Source organism: Thunnus albacares, chromosome 18 (assembly GCF_914725855.1).
Source record: "Thunnus albacares chromosome 18, fThuAlb1.1, whole genome shotgun sequence".
Classification (NCBI taxonomy): domain Eukaryota; kingdom Metazoa; phylum Chordata; class Actinopteri; order Scombriformes; family Scombridae; genus Thunnus; species Thunnus albacares.
Window position 1 is genome coordinate 23,929,938 of NC_058123.1, and position 17,587 is coordinate 23,947,524.

General features: G+C 41.8%; 2 protein-coding genes across 12 annotated transcripts in view; one reads left to right on the forward strand and one right to left on the reverse strand.

Moving 5' to 3' along the window:
- The window catches only part of grin1a (glutamate receptor, ionotropic, N-methyl D-aspartate 1a), a 34,686-nt gene extending 29,279 nt beyond the window's left edge, over window positions 1-5,407 (forward strand). For all 7 annotated transcript variants that reach the window (XM_044334447.1, XM_044334453.1, XM_044334448.1 and 4 more), the window contains one exon: window positions 3,291-5,407. In XM_044334447.1, the coding sequence (XP_044190382.1) occupies window positions 3,291-3,359 (69 nt within the window). In that variant the 3' untranslated portion in view covers window positions 3,360-5,407. The remainder of the gene's footprint in view (window positions 1-3,290) is intronic.
- Window positions 5,408-6,188: 781 nt separating this feature from the next.
- On the reverse strand, window positions 6,189-13,557 carry LOC122968743. 5 transcript variants are annotated; one of them, XM_044334175.1, is made up of 4 exons: window positions 12,537-13,557; window positions 7,469-11,198; window positions 7,145-7,379; window positions 6,189-6,954 (listed from the first exon to the last, which is right to left on the reverse strand). In XM_044334175.1, the coding sequence occupies exons 1-4, from the start codon at window positions 13,459-13,461 to the stop codon at window positions 6,763-6,765; spliced, it is 5,082 nt and encodes a 1,693-aa protein (XP_044190110.1). In that variant the 5' UTR covers window positions 13,462-13,557; the 3' UTR covers window positions 6,189-6,762. The 5 variants fall into 5 exon arrangements, with proteins under 5 accessions (XP_044190110.1, XP_044190112.1, XP_044190113.1 ...); XM_044334177.1 differs by having other exon boundaries at window positions 6,189-7,379; window positions 12,537-12,929; window positions 12,960-13,154; XM_044334178.1 differs by having other exon boundaries at window positions 6,189-7,379; window positions 12,537-12,868; window positions 12,929-13,154.
- Window positions 13,558-17,587: the final 4,030 nt, after the last annotated feature.

Below are 17,587 nucleotides of genomic sequence, written 5' to 3' on the forward strand. Positions count from 1 at the left end.
GTCCTCTCTGCCTACATCCCCATATCCGACCGCGAGAGAGTCCCATGTTCCACTCACCCATTTCCACACGGCTCCGCGGCCTCTGCCACGTGTCTGTCCGTTCACCATCGATCAACCATCACCATTTAGCATCTGTAGGTCCTCAACAGGCCGGAAGGCATCAGTGCAGGAACTCAGGTCAGGCCAGGCCAGGAGCTGGGCTCTGAATTGGGGAGGGGTCGTCCAAGTGTCCAGGATTTTGGGGGGGTTTGATGGGATTAGCGGTGTGTTCTTCTGGAGAAGAGGTGCGACAAAAGCAAGCAGTCTGCCAGTGGTGTTTTGTCTTGGGCTGTTCTTCCTCCCCGCCTCTGGTTTAGACGTGGATTCTGGCGATTGTGTCCCATTTGGTGGCGTTGTGGTGTGTGTACTGTACATGAGCGTGTGTGTGTTTGTATATTTGTGTTGGTGTCCTGTCGTTTTGACTGCTTGATCCTTTGTATATCCACCTTTTATTTGCACCAACCCTGCACTTCCTCTGTTTGGGTTTCAGCCGCTGTTGGTTTGCTTTTGGTTTGAAAAGCATGCGCTGGTGTTTTGTCATTTTGTACAGTCCATTTCCAAGGTAGTCGTGATGGCCAGTCCTCCTGAGAAGAAAACTAATGTGTGGTCTTATTTATCAACATGTCTATTTCAGGATTACACTCATGGATTTCTATTAATCAATTTACTTTTTGCTTTGTCATATTTTCTTTGTCATAATTCCTGTTTATTTTTCAGTGTCCTTGTGGTCTGAACTGTGCATGCCTCTTTCAGGGTATATTTTCAGGTGGCGAAGACAGTCTTCTTTTTTGTTTTAATTCTTGTCTTTATGGGCTACAAACTCTGTGAAGCCTTAGACTCTCACTGTGTTACAAACTATTCTTTCTTTAAAAATCCCTTTTTACACCATCTTTAGATCTCATATCTCTTTGACTCCTTTGTTGCAGCACAATGAGAGTGTCAGGTTTTCTCCATTCCTTCACAGTTCAGTTGAAAAACCCTGCTCGTTGCGGTCGGGGGGGGGGGCTGCACTCCGCAAGCTTGGAGTGCTCTGACAAACCAGTGACCCCACAGTCATTTGTGCCCAGCTGCTCCGCCAGACATAGCTGGTCTGCTGACCAAATCTGGCATGGGACTCTAAAAAGAAAAGAAAACGTAAATCTCTGAAGATAGCACAGATACCTTCAGTGGAAGGCTTCTGTACTAACATTGTGTTTTGAATGTGTTTCTCAGGGGAGATGTAGCTTATTGCAGCTAAGCTAACAGGTCACAAATTTTTTTTGAGTGTTTTTATTTGATCTTCTGTCTTTCTCTCTCTTTCTCTTGTGTTAACTGTCTTTTTTTATGGATGTTTCTGCATTGAACCAAACCATCTTTACTCTCCCCTGGAGGTTTCACAATAGAATTGGTCACCTTTGAAGAGAAGAAGAGTTGGATCACCATTGTTATTATGTCTTTATGAGGGTTCGGATGCTGGTTTGGGAGCCCCAGTAGGGAAAAAAATGGCTCAAAGTGGAAACTTAAAACAGGATTCAGCGTAATCAAAAAAGATGCTCCAATTTAAAGATTTACCATCTTCAGTCTTTGACCATTATTTTGATTTTATATAAATGTTCTTCTTTTATATTAATGGATATCAATGGACTTGAGTGTCAGTGTCCCTCACCCACATGCCACACTGCTCCTCTCTCCCTCTGCAAGCATGCCGATTACTGTAACTGTCATAGATGTAGTAACGGTAGAACTAAGTAGAAATAATCTTTGTAGTTGTGCCATATATTAAGATGACTCACTATAGCTGTATTGAATAAGTAGCTTTAAAACCATTAACTGTGGTTGTGAAGTGTCTCTCTTTTGCTGGTCCACTTGACCCCAGTAGGGTGAGCTGTTAGCAGGCCCTCAAGGTACAAGACATGAGGAGACCTAAATGGGGGCTGTAAGCCGTCGGATGATGCAACTCACGGGTCAAGGAGATGAGCGACATCCACTCTGACGCCAGTTGATTTAGAAAAATGAAACCTTTTATCATTCAGGCTGGATGTTGCCCCATCTGTCAGCATGTTAGTTGCATCATAACAGCTTCTGAAGCTCATATGCTTGAATGTATTGGCTCTATCAGCTTAAAACGAGAGGAACTTAAATTGTAAGATCTTGCTTAATGGAGACACAAAAAGTACAAAAGTGAGATGGATACCGTGAGGCAAGACTCTTCCCTGTTTTGGTTCTGTCATCATTAATGTAGGACAATTATCTTTTATGTATTTAATGTCTTGCACATTGGGTGTTATGAAACTGGTTCTTCTAATATAGTGCTGTGAGTCAGGATTTTAATTGGCATTTTGGAAATCAGTCCAATTTTAAAGAGCATAATGCAGACAAGTTAGTTACTCCGCCCAATACCACTGTGTTTTAAAACATGACACAAGGAATCATTACTACAAAAAAAAACGCATGTTGAAGCTATATTTATGATGTAATTGACTGTATTCACAATTTTTAATGAGTGATTGTTTCATAATGTTTCTATATTTTTGCTCATTAGTAGAAAAAGCAGCCTCAGCATTGTGAAAAATATGGCTTACTGCTTTCAGACCACACAAGACTCAAAAGACTCAGTCAAAAGCATAATAACGATTACCATAGAAACTAAGCACCTGCATGCAATCGAGATCTTGTTTCCCCCTCTCAGTACTGTAGACGCCTCTAATTCAACGCACTATGCTTTAAAAGAAGCACAGTGAAGTGGGGACTGGATGTAAGAGTCCGACACAACAGCACTTTGAAATCAGCCTGAAATTCATCTTCTCCTCCTGAGCTGCTAAAATTAGAGAAGTCTGCATGCGTACAAATGACTGCAGGGAGATAAATGAGCTGTCCATTTTACCCGTGGCAGCAAATTATCACCCAGTCATGTTGTCAGGCTGGAAAATAAATGATTGCCTGATTCAAATTTGCTGTTGTCTAGACTCTCATGACCTTACATCTGCTCCCAACTAGCCCACCTCAGGCACAACCAAACTGCTTTACAAAAATCCAAACTTAAAAGATTCAAAATAGCAATATCAGAAAAACTGAGGTCTGCCTGAGAGGGGTTAGAGAACCCTCCTGCTTCTACATTTCTCCAGAAATGAAGCGCAGGTTTTCTTAAAATCAAAACGAATGTATAGATTAAGTTGCAACAAAGCTTCCAAATGCTGCTTTTGTCAAGAAATCACACCCTCTTATGTGTCTCCCTTTACTCCTTTCCCCCCCATTTCTCTTCACCTCTGCAGCAGTACCCACCCACTGACATCACGGGCCAACTCAACTTGTCTGACCCGTCTGTCAGCACTGTGGTGTAAAAGAGAGGGAGACGCCGAGGTTTGCTCCCCAAAGGAGAGAGGAAAAACGAGACGAGGAAGGAGAAGGGGAAGCGGAGGGGAGAGAGCCATCTCCTCGACTTCCCTTCACCGTTGAAGCTGAAGCTTTCATTTCACCGCTTTCGAAGCTTTCGAGGAAACTGCTTGCTGAAGAAGTGGCTGAAAACACTGAAGTTGCACCTTTTTTGAAGTCAGGATTACCTGGTGTTAGATGTTTGTAGGGTCCCTGAGCATGCACAGAAGAACCCATCTGACTCACATATACAATCTTTCCGTCTGTATATTATTAGCTGACTTATTTAACCTTGTTTTTGTCCTTTTACTCACAGAAATTTACTTAATGTTTGATGTTATTTCCAGTTTCCTGACCAGCTTAGTTTGGTTAAGTTTAAATAAACCAGTTTTGGTGCAAGTACTGTACTTAACATATCACTTCCAATTAGGGCCTAGATACAATAGTAATATTTAGCATTTCTTAACAACATATACTGCAATACAATATGTACTGTAAGCTTCGATGGATATCAAGTATTTTTAATAGGAACTTCTTGTGTTTTTATCTACACTTTAAAAGTTTTTAGATGATATTTCTTTCATCAGGAGGCACTAATGATAACAAAGAGGATATAACTAATCTTGTCTACCAGAGAAGATGATGGAAGCATGTGTGTGCTTGTATATGAATAAGAGCTTTATGTATCTGAATGATATAGTTAATGAAATAGATAATTGATATTTTGAAGGCTATATTCTGGATTAGTAGTTGTTAAAATTGAATCTTTTTCCCCTTTCATTTTCTACAAAAATGCCAAATGCATGTTTTGTTTTTTATTTCTAAGAACTCAGTTTCTTAAGGAAAATCAGTTAAATTTTGCTACTATTTATAGCGAGAGATAAGTAGTGAATACATGAAGTTACAGATTAATTTGCAATCTGATGAAACCTTCAAGTAAGACTGGTGTTTTTAGGTCTCAGCCATAAGCCATGTTGCGTTTGGGGACGCCCTCTCTCTTCCTCTCTCCTGCTGCAGCAGTCTTTCTCAATTTCCAGTCTCAACGGGGTTGCATCAAAGGGCCAGGTTTTTCACCCAACCAACACTCGATCTTTCGTGCAAAACACTCCTTGCTGCGCAGCACCGGAGAACTTTTACACGAAGGAACCCGAGTGAATTGAAAGCGTGGCTCAGCTTGCGAGCTTGTGTGCAGGTCTTGGTTAGATGCAAAAACAGGCCGTTTCCCATTTTCTGGAGCTGAGAAACCACTGCTGCTTGTTGAAAGACTATCACATTCTTTCTGGTGTCTGGCTGGCACCGCATAGCACTTTAAGCTGAGGGGTCTCCCAAAACTGTTGAAAATATACTGATTTATCAAGAGAATAGGAACAGAACCTCTATAACATCAGTCAAACATGTTAACTTCTCCACATTAAGATGTTTTAATTTCACAAATCTTACAAACAGTAGTATCTACAAAGTCTTTATAAGTGACATAATGACACTTTTACACAACCACGCAATGTGCTAAAACAGAGTTTGGTTTCTAAACTTGAACCAATACTTTGCCTCTGATCACATTCTCATTCTGGCCTATGCATGCTTACGTGTTATTATCAGTGCTTTCGTTTTTTTGTTTGTTTGTTTTTTTTCTTGGATGCGTGTTGTTTGCCGTGTACAGTTAGCTGAGCTGTGTGACGCACTTAAGTTGAATGAAATGTAAATAGAATCTGGTTCAGTGTAGATGGGGGTTGAGGAGATTGTACTGCGCTTGTATTATGACTGCAGCTGAGAATGTCTTATATTATAGTTATACACACACACACACACACACACACACACACATACACACACTCACACACACAACAGTTGTGATACACAGGCATGCATCAACACACACACACACACACAGAAACATGACAACACCCCTTAAGGGAAGAATCACTTGTTTTTCTTACCTTTTCCAGTAAAGATCTTGCATTGAATTATCTTGTTTATACAACTGTAAATAAAATATACTTACATACTGCCAAGTCCATCCGCTCTTCTGCTTTAATTATTTAAAGTCCTGCATCTTACAGTTACTTACAGTATCAATTAATCTCTCAGCTGTTTTTTTTCAACGAATCAATAAATAGCACAAAAATAATCAATAAAATGTCACTTTCCTCAGTGGACAAAGTGGTGTCTGCAAACTGCTTAAGTCCAACCCAAAGATATTCAATTTACAATCATATAAAACAGAAAAAAGGAGCAAATCCTCACATTTGAGAAGCAGGAGAATGTGAATGTTTGGCATTTTTGCTTGACTTAAACAATAAATCAATTACCAAAATTGTTAGCAATTATTTTTGTTGTGATCGACTGAGTACAGTATGAGTAAGTCAGTAAAGTTTTTGTAATATAGCACTTCTTAAACTGCTATATGAGGAGTCTCTAGGTGTGTCGTATCTACAAACGAAACTGTTGTGGATTTTCGGAGCTGATGCACTGGCAGTTGTCAGTTTGAAGAAGAGAAGACCAAACCAAACTTCGTATGATGATTCTGGGAAAACTTTAATGAAGAACCTTGCAAGGGAGAGCGACTCAAGGGACACCTCCTGTTCGTACGGTGTCCCCTAACTCGTCTGACCCTCACAGTCCAAAACCAGCCTTTAAGCCAATCATAGAAACTAGTTCGTCAGTTCCGAATCATAAACCTATGACCTAAATCTGTATCTTTGGTTTGTCTTGTTGCGTCTGATGATGACCTGCATTCTGGCCTTGGTTCGCCTGTGAGGCTCCTGGTTTATTAAACAACATGTGTTATCTTCTGTTTGAGAGAACAGAAGAGTACAGCTTGACATTCTGTTGTCCTGGTCAGTTATGGAATATCCATAACAATCCCCTCTTATTGATCAAAAGATCAATACAAATTACCAATTTATGACTGGACTGGTGGACTGTAAGGGCACAAACAGAGTAGAAACAACATCCGCACAACAGATAACAATTCTCACACAAAAGTAATACAAGAATCAACAATTGCATTGCACAAAATCAAAAGTAAAATCATCAAAACACATAATCATTTAAACACATAATGCAATAACAATAAAAGCAAACAATCAGTAAATTAGATAAAAAACCCCTCTTATGTACCCCTTTAAAACAACTGTCATGTGACCCATGAGTTCTGTCTTCCAACCACCAGGGGCAGTAGTGAGGCAAAATCCTCAAAGAAGATCTCCTAGAACACCAAAGCGTTAAAGGAGGTCATTGACAGAGGTCACCAGTCACATGCGCAAACAACCTAAGACAAGACACTTCCTGCCTCTTACTAGATGAAATCCTAGCAACTTAAAGGGGAGTCATACAAACATTTGATTACATCATAACAATAAAACAAATCAATCACAAAGTGAAGTCTTCAACCCATGCACTTTGCGTACAGTAGAGGGCCATCACCATGGAGAGGTTACTAGCACATACGATGCATGGTGATGTGGAATCCATCCTCCTTCGTCGACGTGGATGAACTCTGCTTCGTCTCAAACAGTGTTTTATCATATGTAGACCACCGCCATCTACCTCGAGAAAAAGTAACTGGATATGCAATATTACAATCATTCATTTTACATCTGTCAATAGGACATTTAAAAACAATAGAATTCACAATTCGTTTAACTCGGGAGAGAGCTGGTAAAATATGTCCATCAGTCTTTTCTGACTCTTTTTCTTCAGACTCTCTCATTGCAGCATTGTCAATGTATCTCACTGTTTTGTCAGGACTTACAGTGTTGTAGAGTCCCAATGGGCTCATTGATTTGTCCGTATGTCCAAGATCTGGCTCTTGGTCTGCATTTTCTGGATCATTCTGCAAAGGGCGCCCCTGTCCATGGGGCACTGGGTTCATGGCACCGACTGTGTCATGAGAAGGAAAGCCTTTCCGCTCTCCTTCGCCTGGAATCAGAGAGACTCCTGTCTCTCTCTCATTTGGACCGACTTGACCTGTCCCCTGCCCGAACCTACTAAACAGGAGAGAAAAAAGGAGTAACCATCCGGTTACCTGCCAGGGCTCTGCTCTCCTCCGCCAGTGGTTGGGGGAGCCAGTCTGCACCTTGTGGCGTGGATCCATTCTGCTCTGCCTTCGACCTTCAGGGCCGTCCTAGTAGTCAGCAGCACCTGGTATGGACCTTTCCACCTAGGAGACAAAGACACTTTTTCCAGAGATTTGATTAATACCAGGTCACCTTCTCGAAAGGAATGAATTGGTTCTTCCGATGGTTTGGGGAGTCTGTCAGCCACCTGTAAATGATACTTTCTCAAAATCTCTGTTAGTCTTTTCACATACTCAGTCATGAACTCATCCGTCCAAAGCAGAGTAGCTTTGTGTGGTGTCAGTGGGGGACTTGTCCCTGTGGACATTGGTCTTCCCATCAGCACCTCGTGAGGACTCAGTCCTGTAGTTGCACTTGGTGCACTCCGAATGGAGTACAGCACAATCGGCAGTGCATCAGGCCATTTCAGGCCTGTGGCTAGGACTGTTTTGGTCAATCTGTCTTTGATAGTTGCATTCATTCTCTCAACTTGACCTGAACTCTGTGGATGATAAGGAACATGTAACTGCCACTTAAATCCTAAGATTTCTGACAGTCCCTGAGTGATTTTTGACACAAAAGCTGGACCTCTGTCGCTATCTATTCCCTGCGGCACTCCGTACCTAGGGATTACCTCTTTTAGCAGACACTTTACAACTGTTCTTGCGTCTTCTTTTTTCGTTGCAAAAGCTTCTACCCACTTCGAGAACCTGTCGGTTATGACTAGCAAGTATTTGAAGCCTTGTGAGCTTGGCATATGTACAAAATCTATTTGCATATTTACAAAAGGACCTGATGGGGGTTCTAAGTGGTCATGTTTCACTGTGCTATTCTTTTTTCTGGTCTGTTGACATATCATACAACTATCCACAAGTGTTTGTGAAACTTGAGTAATGCCTGGAGCAAACCACTGTGAGCGAATAACATCATTCATCACCCCTCTTCCAACATGCGCTGGACCATGCGTCACACGTGCCAGTACATGAAGGAGAGCTCGAGGGCAAACCGGTCGACCATCAGGGTGGAGCCACAAGCCAGACTCCGCGTCAACTTTACAACCTTTACGCAACCAAAGACTTCGCTCCCTGTCATCAGCGTGATTTTGCATTGTCACGACATCATTAGCGGAAGGAACTGGAATTGGATTGGTAGGTTGTGTGGAGGCACATTGAAGTACCAAAGAGGGAGAGGAAAGTGCCGCTTGTTTGGCTGCAGTGTCAGCCATTGCATTTCCTCGTGAAACAGGATCAGTTCCATTCGTGTGAGCAGCACATTTGATGATTGCAAGCTGAGATGGGCGCAAAATAGCATCTAACAGGTCATTAACCAAAGTGTGATGCTGTAGTGGTTTTCCAGAAGATGACACAAAACCTCTCATCTTCCATAACTGGCCAAAATCATGAGCAGCGCCAAATGCATATCTTGAGTCAGTGTAAATAGTAGCCACCTTACCAGAAGCAAGAATACACGCTCTAGTTAGAGCATACAGTTCTGCTGCTTGAGCAGAGGTACCTGGAGGCAGTGCTTTTGCCTCTACTACCCCCCAATCGTTAACTACTGCATAGCCAGCTAGATGTGTGCTATCAGATGGTCTGCTAGCTGAACCATCAGTGTAAAAAATCAAATCAGAATTGGGTATTGGTGTCTGCAACAAGTCTGGCCTTGGGGATGTACACAGGTCAATAGTTGTGATGCAATCATGCTCATCATCTGTGTCAATCAATGGAAGGAGAGTAGCTGGATTCAATGGAGGTGAGCGTTTTAAAGTGATGTGTGGACTATGAAGAATGATTGCTTCATAGCCTGAACGACGTGCAGCTGTCATGTGTTGGGTAGCAGATGTGTTCAAGATGTGAAGTACTGCATGTGGAACGTGCACAACACAGTCATGAGCCAGTACAATTGGAGAAGATTTCTCAATCATGATGGCAACGGCGGCCACCGCTCTTAAGCAACCTGGCATGCCAAGAACCACAGGGGTTAGTCGAGAGGAGTAGTACGCAACTGGACGGTAATGAGACCCATGTTTTTGCACGAGAATGCCTGTAGCAAAGCCATCTCGTTCATGTACATGCAGATGGAACGGCTGATGATAGTCCGGCAGCCCCAATGCCGGAGCCAAGGTGAGAGCATGTTTCAGGTCCTGAAAAGCTTTGTTCATGTCCTCAGTCCACTGCACCTTGGGAGGAGCTGATTGCAGTGTGGCGTTTCGCAAAACAGAGTCCATAGCAGCATACTCAAAGATCCAATGTCTGCAATAATTCGCCATCCCCAAGAACGAGAGCATTTGTTTCTTGGTTGTGGGAGGAGGCATGTTAACCAGCAGTTTCAACCTCTCCGGTGACAACAGGCACTGTCCATTTTTCAAAACATGACCCAAGTATGTCACCTCAGACCGACAAAATTGCAGTTTGGCAAGTGATGCTCTATGACCACACTCAGCTAGTCTCTGTAGGAGCAAGATGGAGTCCGTTCGACAAGCTTCCTGTGATGGTGAAGCTATCAGGAGGTCATCTGCATACTGTAGGAGAGTGGAGCCCCCTGGAAAGTGGAGGTCATCCAAGTCCCGTTTCACTGCTGCTGCGTAAACTGTAGGACTCTCGACAAAACCCTGAGGCAAACGCTGCCAGGTGTACTGTTTTCCTTTGAATGTGAATGCAAACAGATACTGGCTATCTGGATGCAACGGGATTGAGAAAAAAGCTGAACTCAAATCAATGACTGTGTAGTGTGTTGAGTTGGATGGTAGTGAAGCTAAAATCGAATTTGTGTCTGGCACAATTGGAGCTGTTGGCACTACAATGCTATTAATAGCTTGCAAATCTTGTACAAAACGCCATTCATCTGGGCGGTTTGCTTTTGGAATGGGTAAAATGGGTGTGTTACATGGGCTTGTTGTTTGAACCAACACACCTTGATCCAGTAAAGACTGAATTACACCTTCAATACCAGCAATTGACTTGTGTGGCAAATTGTATTGCCTGACCATTGGTAGTTTAGCACCAGGTTTGAGTGTGACTTCGTGAGGTGGAGCCGAATTCACAAAACCCACATGGTTTTTATGTTTAGCCCATAAAATAGATGGAACCTCTGAAAGCTCTGATGGAGGCCCATACTGTGTGGGGAGGGGTGGTTGTTGCAAAACAAACCTACTCTGAGGTAGCTGGATGTGCTCAGTTAAAGATAACATGTACAGCTCAAGGCCCAAGTGTGTTATTGTTTGAGTTTGAGGAGTCTGCGCAGCTCCTCTCAATGCCTGGCACTGTGCCACCATGCTTTCAAGCTGTTGTGGGTCACAGCCAGGAGAGACAGCTACAGTGATGTATGGAAATGAATCTTTATCATTAACCAATTTGCGCTGTGCGTCAGATAACCGAATTGGAATTGCACATCCCTGTGGACCAACAAACAAACATTGTTCACACTCCAACCCCTCTTGTGTATTCAAAAACACATCAGCTAATTGTTTGTACACCTCTGGGGGGTTAAATGCTGCTGTACAGTGACACTGTAGTACAGGCCTCATGGCAGACATCTGTGTTGCACATGCTGGTGAAATTTGAGCAATTTTTTGAATGCTAGATACTGTGAAACTGGAAGCCATGTTAAAATCAGTCAATGACCAACAATACAAACAATCAGCAATAGTTTTCAAAAACTGAAATGCATGAGCAGCCTTCACATCAGGTAGGCTTAAAAACAATCCATCAGGTGTGCATTGAATGGTGGCATGTAGCTTGCAAAGTAAATCTCGTCCCATGAGATTAATTGGACTTTTCTCAGAAATCAGGAAAGAATGTTGCACATCTGAACCTTCAACAGTTATTTTAGCTCTCTGTGATAGTGGCTCAACAACAGGAACGCCGGAAACACCCACGGTGGTGACAAAATTAGGTGTTGGTGTACATACATGCTCATCAGCTTTAACAGTGGAAATTGTGGCCCCACTATCTACCATAATGTCAACTCTACTACCATTTACTTCAACAGGCATTATTGGATCTTCTGAAGGATCTTTTGAAAGTCGAATTACAGCTGCTTGAATGGGAAATGTTTTTTCTGATCCTGCCCCTCTATGGCCTCCCTATGCTTGATTGTAATATTGTCCATGATTCACATTATCAACATGTGGAGGAGGTGGTAGTGGTTGTTGTTGTTGTTGTGGTAAAGCAAGGGGGGCTGTTTGTTGGAAATTCCTTGTTTGGTGATCCTGGAATGGGTAATTTTGCTTGTTCTGACGACGACCACTTCTACACTCATTAGCCCAATGTCCCGCTTTCCCACATTTGTGACACTTTCCCGGTTTTCGCTTGTTATTGTTTTTGAAATGCTGTTGTCCACCCCCCTGTCGCGCATGCTGTAACATTTGTTTTGGGAAGGAGGCAGATTTGTCTTCAGCAAAAACTTCACACCTATCTAGCGCCATCATTTTGTTTACCGTTGCTTTCCAGTCTTTGGTTTGCCAATCGGTGACAGACAATTTGTATGCAGCTGCAACATTTGGTTTTAGATTTTGCACAAAGGTTGTAACAACAAAATATTCATTTCCTTCTCGTCCTATTCCTGCATTGCTATCCCAAGTACGTGTAAATCTGTTAACAAACTCAGGTACAGTTTCATATGCATCTTGGACACAGTGAATTACTTTATTAAAGTCAGTGCGCTGTCGTGCACATTTTCTTATTGCTGTTTTTGCTTCTTCATTTAACCAGTCAATCATGGTTCTATGAGGAGGCCACTGGCCATCCTCTGTCCGAGCAGGGAAAAGAAATTCACCTTTGCACAAATCCCACTCCGTTCTGTATGAGCCAGCAAGTAATTGTTCAACATCAGGTATCAGACAGTTATACACAGAGCATACATATCTTAACCATCCCCAGTATTCATCTGGGTTTGTGGTCGGATTGGGGGCATTTTGTGTCATTCCAACTATCTCAGCAGGAGTCCATGGTTTGCAGACAGCTGTGTTGCCAACCATGATTTTTGGAGCATTTATTGAGGTGGATGTAATGTTTAGAGGGGGCTCTAAAATGTTAGTTTTCGATCTTGTATGTCTTTCCAGATGTGAATGTGTCATTCTAGTTGTACCTCGTCTCTGAGTTTTGCTACTTGCAGTGTGGGGTCGTCTCTGTGTCATCTTTGGCCTGACTGCAGGTTCTGTGTCGTCACTATGGTCTGTGTCAGACTCCTCCCCCTTACCTCTGGCTCCTTGTAACTCAAGTTCTACCTCACTTTCTCCTGAGCTGTCCTGAGTGTCTATCTCTGTTTCTTCAGCAACGGCAGCTAAATGTCTTTTCTTTTCCTTTCTTTTCTGGCTTTTTACCTGTTTGAATGACAAATTAGCTTTCTTTTCTTTTTCTGCAGCTTTCCTAGCTTTTTCTTCGTCGGCTCTATCTTTCTTTTCCTGTTTAACTCTTTCCCTTTCTCTAGCAGCCTGACTGTCTCTTTCCCTTTCTCTAGCAGCCTGACTGTCTCTTTCCCTTTCTCTAGCTGCTATCTGCTCTTCTCTATTTTCTACTTCAGTCTGTAGTCTTTGTCCCTCAACAGCTGCGGCTAGTAAGAGAAATTCATCGTCAGTCTTTGCTTGTTGTGAAATGGTTTGATCAGTCATGTTAGCAGCTGAAAAGGGGTTTGAAGGTGAAAGTTGTGGAAAAATTGAAATCATTGTTTTGTTTGTGTGTGACTCTTGCAAAGGCACTCCAGCTTTGGATATTATGGTCAACAAAGTTTGTGGAGAGGGAGCATCAGTTTGCCGTTTTGCCCAACCGTATATGATAGCTTTGGAAATGGCCTTCACATTCTCACCATGCCTCTGTTTAATTTTCATCATTTCTGTAGCTCTGGTTTGCAACTCTGCTTCCAACATAGGCAAGTGACATGCTGTCACACATTTAACACAGTTCTCCACTGCTGCTCTGAACTCATCAGAAAAACGATCAACTCTTTTTTCATCCAGACTCACTCCACACCTCTGACGAGCAACAGTTAACCACACATTTACACAATCTTTCATATACGCACTATCCCAAGATGGATTTCCAAAATCTGGGTTAACATTGTACTCAGCAATCTGAAGCTTATCTCTATCAAACGCTCCTTCGTATGGCCATTCGCCGTCTGTCCACTGATTCATAAGGGAAGAAAATGGAAACACACAAGTCCATCCTTTCAATCTACCAACAACTCCCGCCGGAGATTGTGGAGAAAACATCGCTCTATATTGTGCATCTGTGAGTGTGTGGGGGTTTGCTTCGGGAAGCTTATCAATGGCAGATTGACCTTTTACTTCTGAATTGGTGCGTTTGTTTCCTACTGAAACAGATTTGTTCTTTCTCTTGTGTTTTGGTGAATGAATTAATTTTGTAGTAGATTGTGTTCTACTCACTGCTTTAGACGTGTTGTTGCCCATTTTAACACATTTACATTAAAAACATCACACAAACAAACACATCAAACACAAAACAGACACATCAAAACTTTCCCAGCATCACCGAAGTTCTTTTTTTTACACCTCTCTTCCTGGTGCAATAGCAGTGATCTGAAGCCAAACCGACGAAGCAACTCTTCGTCTTGTGTACACTGTTTATTGTTTGAAAAAATTTTTATCGGCGCCCGACTCTAGGACTTAGAATCCCAAGTCTGAAAACATTTCTCACAGGACACAGAGTGGATGATCCCCGATCTTGGCTTAAACGAAATAGGCCAAATCCTACCCCGAAAACGTCTTTTCTATAGTTTAAACCTCAGGTGGGTCCCCCTGTGCCGGACGTAGCCCGAAGCTAGCCCAGAAATCCCAGCCACTTTTGTGGCACTGCAGGAGTTAAGACTCACTCAACTCTGCCTTTTTTTACCTCTTCACAACCACATGCTTTGCACCTGCTTATCACTGCACAGTTTCAACACATTTTCATGTGTTTAGATTCTTTAACCATCAGCTTTTTGCTTTTTTTTTTTGTTCACTTTGTGACCACCTTTAAAGTGAAAGTGATGCACAGTTTCTTTGTGATTTCGTCAAACGCAGACATGGTAAGGCACAATAATAAAATAAAATTATGCACTTACCACGTCTTTGTTGTGTTGAAATCCTGTTCGTGACGCCAAATTGTTGTGGATTTTCGGAGCTGATGCACTGGCAGTTGTCAGTTTGAAGAAGAGAAGACCAAACCAAACTTCGTATGATGATTCTGGGAAAACTTTAATGAAGAACCTTGCAAGGGAGAGCGACTCAAGGGACACCTCCTGTTCGTACGGTGTCCCCTAACTCGTCTGACCCTCACAGTCCAAAACCAGCCTTTAAGCCAATCATAGAAACTAGTTCGTCAGTTCCGAATCATAAACCTATGACCTAAATCTGTATCTTTGGTTTGTCTTGTTGCGTCTGATGATGACCTGCATTCTGGCCTTGGTTCGCCTGTGAGGCTCCTGGTTTATTAAACAACATGTGTTATCTTCTGTTTGAGAGAACAGAAGAGTACAGCTTGACATTCTGTTGTCCTGGTCAGTTATGGAATATCCATAACAGAAACAATATAAGTACACACTGTACCAAAAAAGAACAAAAGAGAGGGAAGAGATAAAAAGAAAATAACACCTTTGCATCAATATATGAATCGAAGACAAACGAGTTTTTAAAAAGGCTGAGAACAAATCAAAGCAAGAGAGAGCATCGGTAAAAGGCCTCCGAGAAAAACAGGTCTTGCAATGAGATTTAAAATGCATTTGATACTATCATACAACCCGTATCAGATTCATTTCCCAATAATGTGATTGCCTAACAAGCACAGTACTGGACGAGTCACTTCGGATTTGGCAGCAAACTCACCAACTCCAATGGTAGCCTGATGTTGGCAAAGGCAGGCATTTTCCAACAGTCTGATGTGCAGTGGTCCAGTGCTGAAGCAGCAGTGCATGCTGGAGATTTTTAACAATCTCGCCTGCTTTCATGTTGAGCTTGATAGACTTTTCTTAAAAGAAAGAAAAATAGACATGTAGCACTTCTCAAACACATGGCTTAAATGTTCCACACCATTGTAAATAAAATACACACATATAAAATGAATTAAAATGTTTGATGTTAAAAGTAAATCAGTGATGTGATGTTGCAAGTGTTGCCAGAATTATAAACTTTGCAGCAGCTCTATGCAGCTTTTAGTCACTGTAATAGCTAATTGTTTTGGCTATCTGACTGTATGGTTGACTCCATAATGTTCATACCAACCATTCATATAAAACTGAAAGCAGCAATCTCCAGATAACAAGCTCAGACAAGCTGAATGTGACCTGCCCAGCAGGAAGCAGCAGAGCTGAAGTGAATGGTTGGTGAACTGAGCAGCTAAAGAGCCTGATGTTTTTCTCAGGGGTTCATGGAGACCAAACCAGAGCTAAAAACAATTGTGACTATTGGACTTACACTCATTACACAACATGTGATGATAATGTTGATCTGAGTCAGGTGAACATGTAACTTTTTATCAACATGCCAGCCAAGTGATCAGCTGATAGTATGTCTCAGCTGTGGTGTTTTGGAGCCTGTCTTTCCCCTGGTGATACAAAAAGTGCTTAAAAAAACAAGAGAAGCCAGCAAAACACATCAAAAAATGGAAAAGATGAATATGCAATTAAAGAACCGGGTTTCATTACAGTCAAAATTAATATTATGCTCTTTGCAGTGACTTAAGAGTCAGCTATACAACTGACAAACTGTATCTGTTCCTGGCTATTTTGGCCACTACTTTGAAATTGAAATATCTCAAAAACTAGGATGTAGCCTTGTTAATCGAACTGTCAGTATATGTCTCTTCCACACATTGTACCATGTAACTTAAAAACAAACTGACAAGTTTGATAAAATCAAGGGTTTCTCCCTGTATCTGTCAAAATGTCATGTTGCATCTACAGACAAAATAAGGGGTGCTGTCTGACATGTACTGTATATCTTTAGGCTCATTGGAAACCTTCATTCTTTTAAACAGCCCTCACACATTGTCAATAATATGACCTAGAGCAGCTGAAATGATACCAATGTCATTCTGGATACCTAAGTGGAATATACCATAACACCAACACAGTCACTGTCAGTGTAATCTTTAATTAAATTGGGAGGACCATCATTCTTCACATCACAGCTGTCTTTGTTAATTAATGACATACCTTGTACGTCATTTATTAACGCAGGGTTTTGTCAGGTGAGACATTTTTTCTGGTCCATTGACCCTGTGTCCTGATCACAGCAGACACTCTGTCACACTCTGTGAGAGAGATTGATGTGACACTGAGTGCTGATTGGTCCTGTGGATTACAACCAGATTTTATGTACAGGTCTCAGGCCTCTGCTAAAAAAACACAATAAACACAACAATGTCATTTAAACATAAAGTTTGATGTACAGTCTGAGTAACTGTCCTTATTTCTAATACATATTGCAGGGTTTTTCCTTGTAAACAAGTTAGATTCTTTTAATTTTTTTTTTTTTTTTAAGTTTTTACCTAAATTTGCTGTGTTCAACCTCTAAATTACTGTACATCAAGTTGGTGCTGTGGGTGATCAGAACAGTTGAGCCTTAATTAACCCTTTTACTGTAAATGTCCTGAAGTTGCTGCTCATGTAAAATGTCAATGTCAAAACATGTCTGATGCCATATTGTGTCTGCAATCATTCATGTACAAGAAACAATGAGAGAAAGTACAGGCCTGAGGAAAGGCTGTGGAGGAATTTATGATTTAAATGTTCCCTCTTATATACTTACTTAAAAATGCATTTGGACTGTTTGCTCTGCTTAAGTGTGTGCTATAGCCAAATGAAATTTAGCACAGTCTGACATCCACACTTTCATTTCTCCTTGACTGCCTCTTGCTGAAGGAGCTAATGCAGGTTCTAAAAGTGACCACAAGATGTCCAACATGTGCCTTGCTTTCTCATAGGCCCTGTTTACACCCAGCATTAACATGAGTGTTGGGTGATCTGATCACAAGTGTGAATGCACCCAAGATGCTTTGAGGACACATTGATATCTGATTACATAAAGATCTGTGAGGCGTGATAGACGAACTTGTTCCCACATGACGTGGATTCGGTGGAAGTTGCTCAGGACTGTTATGAGACTTTGGAAAAAGTCTGACTCATGAAAAGAACAATGAAAC

Coding starts and splice junctions, on each gene's coding strand:
- LOC122968743 (XM_044334174.1), bottom strand. CDS start 13,461: ATGAAAGATTGTGTAAATGTGTGGTTAACTGTTGCTCGTCAGAGGTGT. Junction 11,199..12,536: donor TAGCAAAACTCAGAGACGAG/GTACAACTAGAA, acceptor TCATGGGACGAG/ATTTACTTTGCAAGCTACAT. Junction 7,380..7,468: donor GAATGGATCCACGCCACAAG/GTGCAGACTGGC, acceptor TCTCCTGTTTAG/TAGGTTCGGGCAGGGGACAG.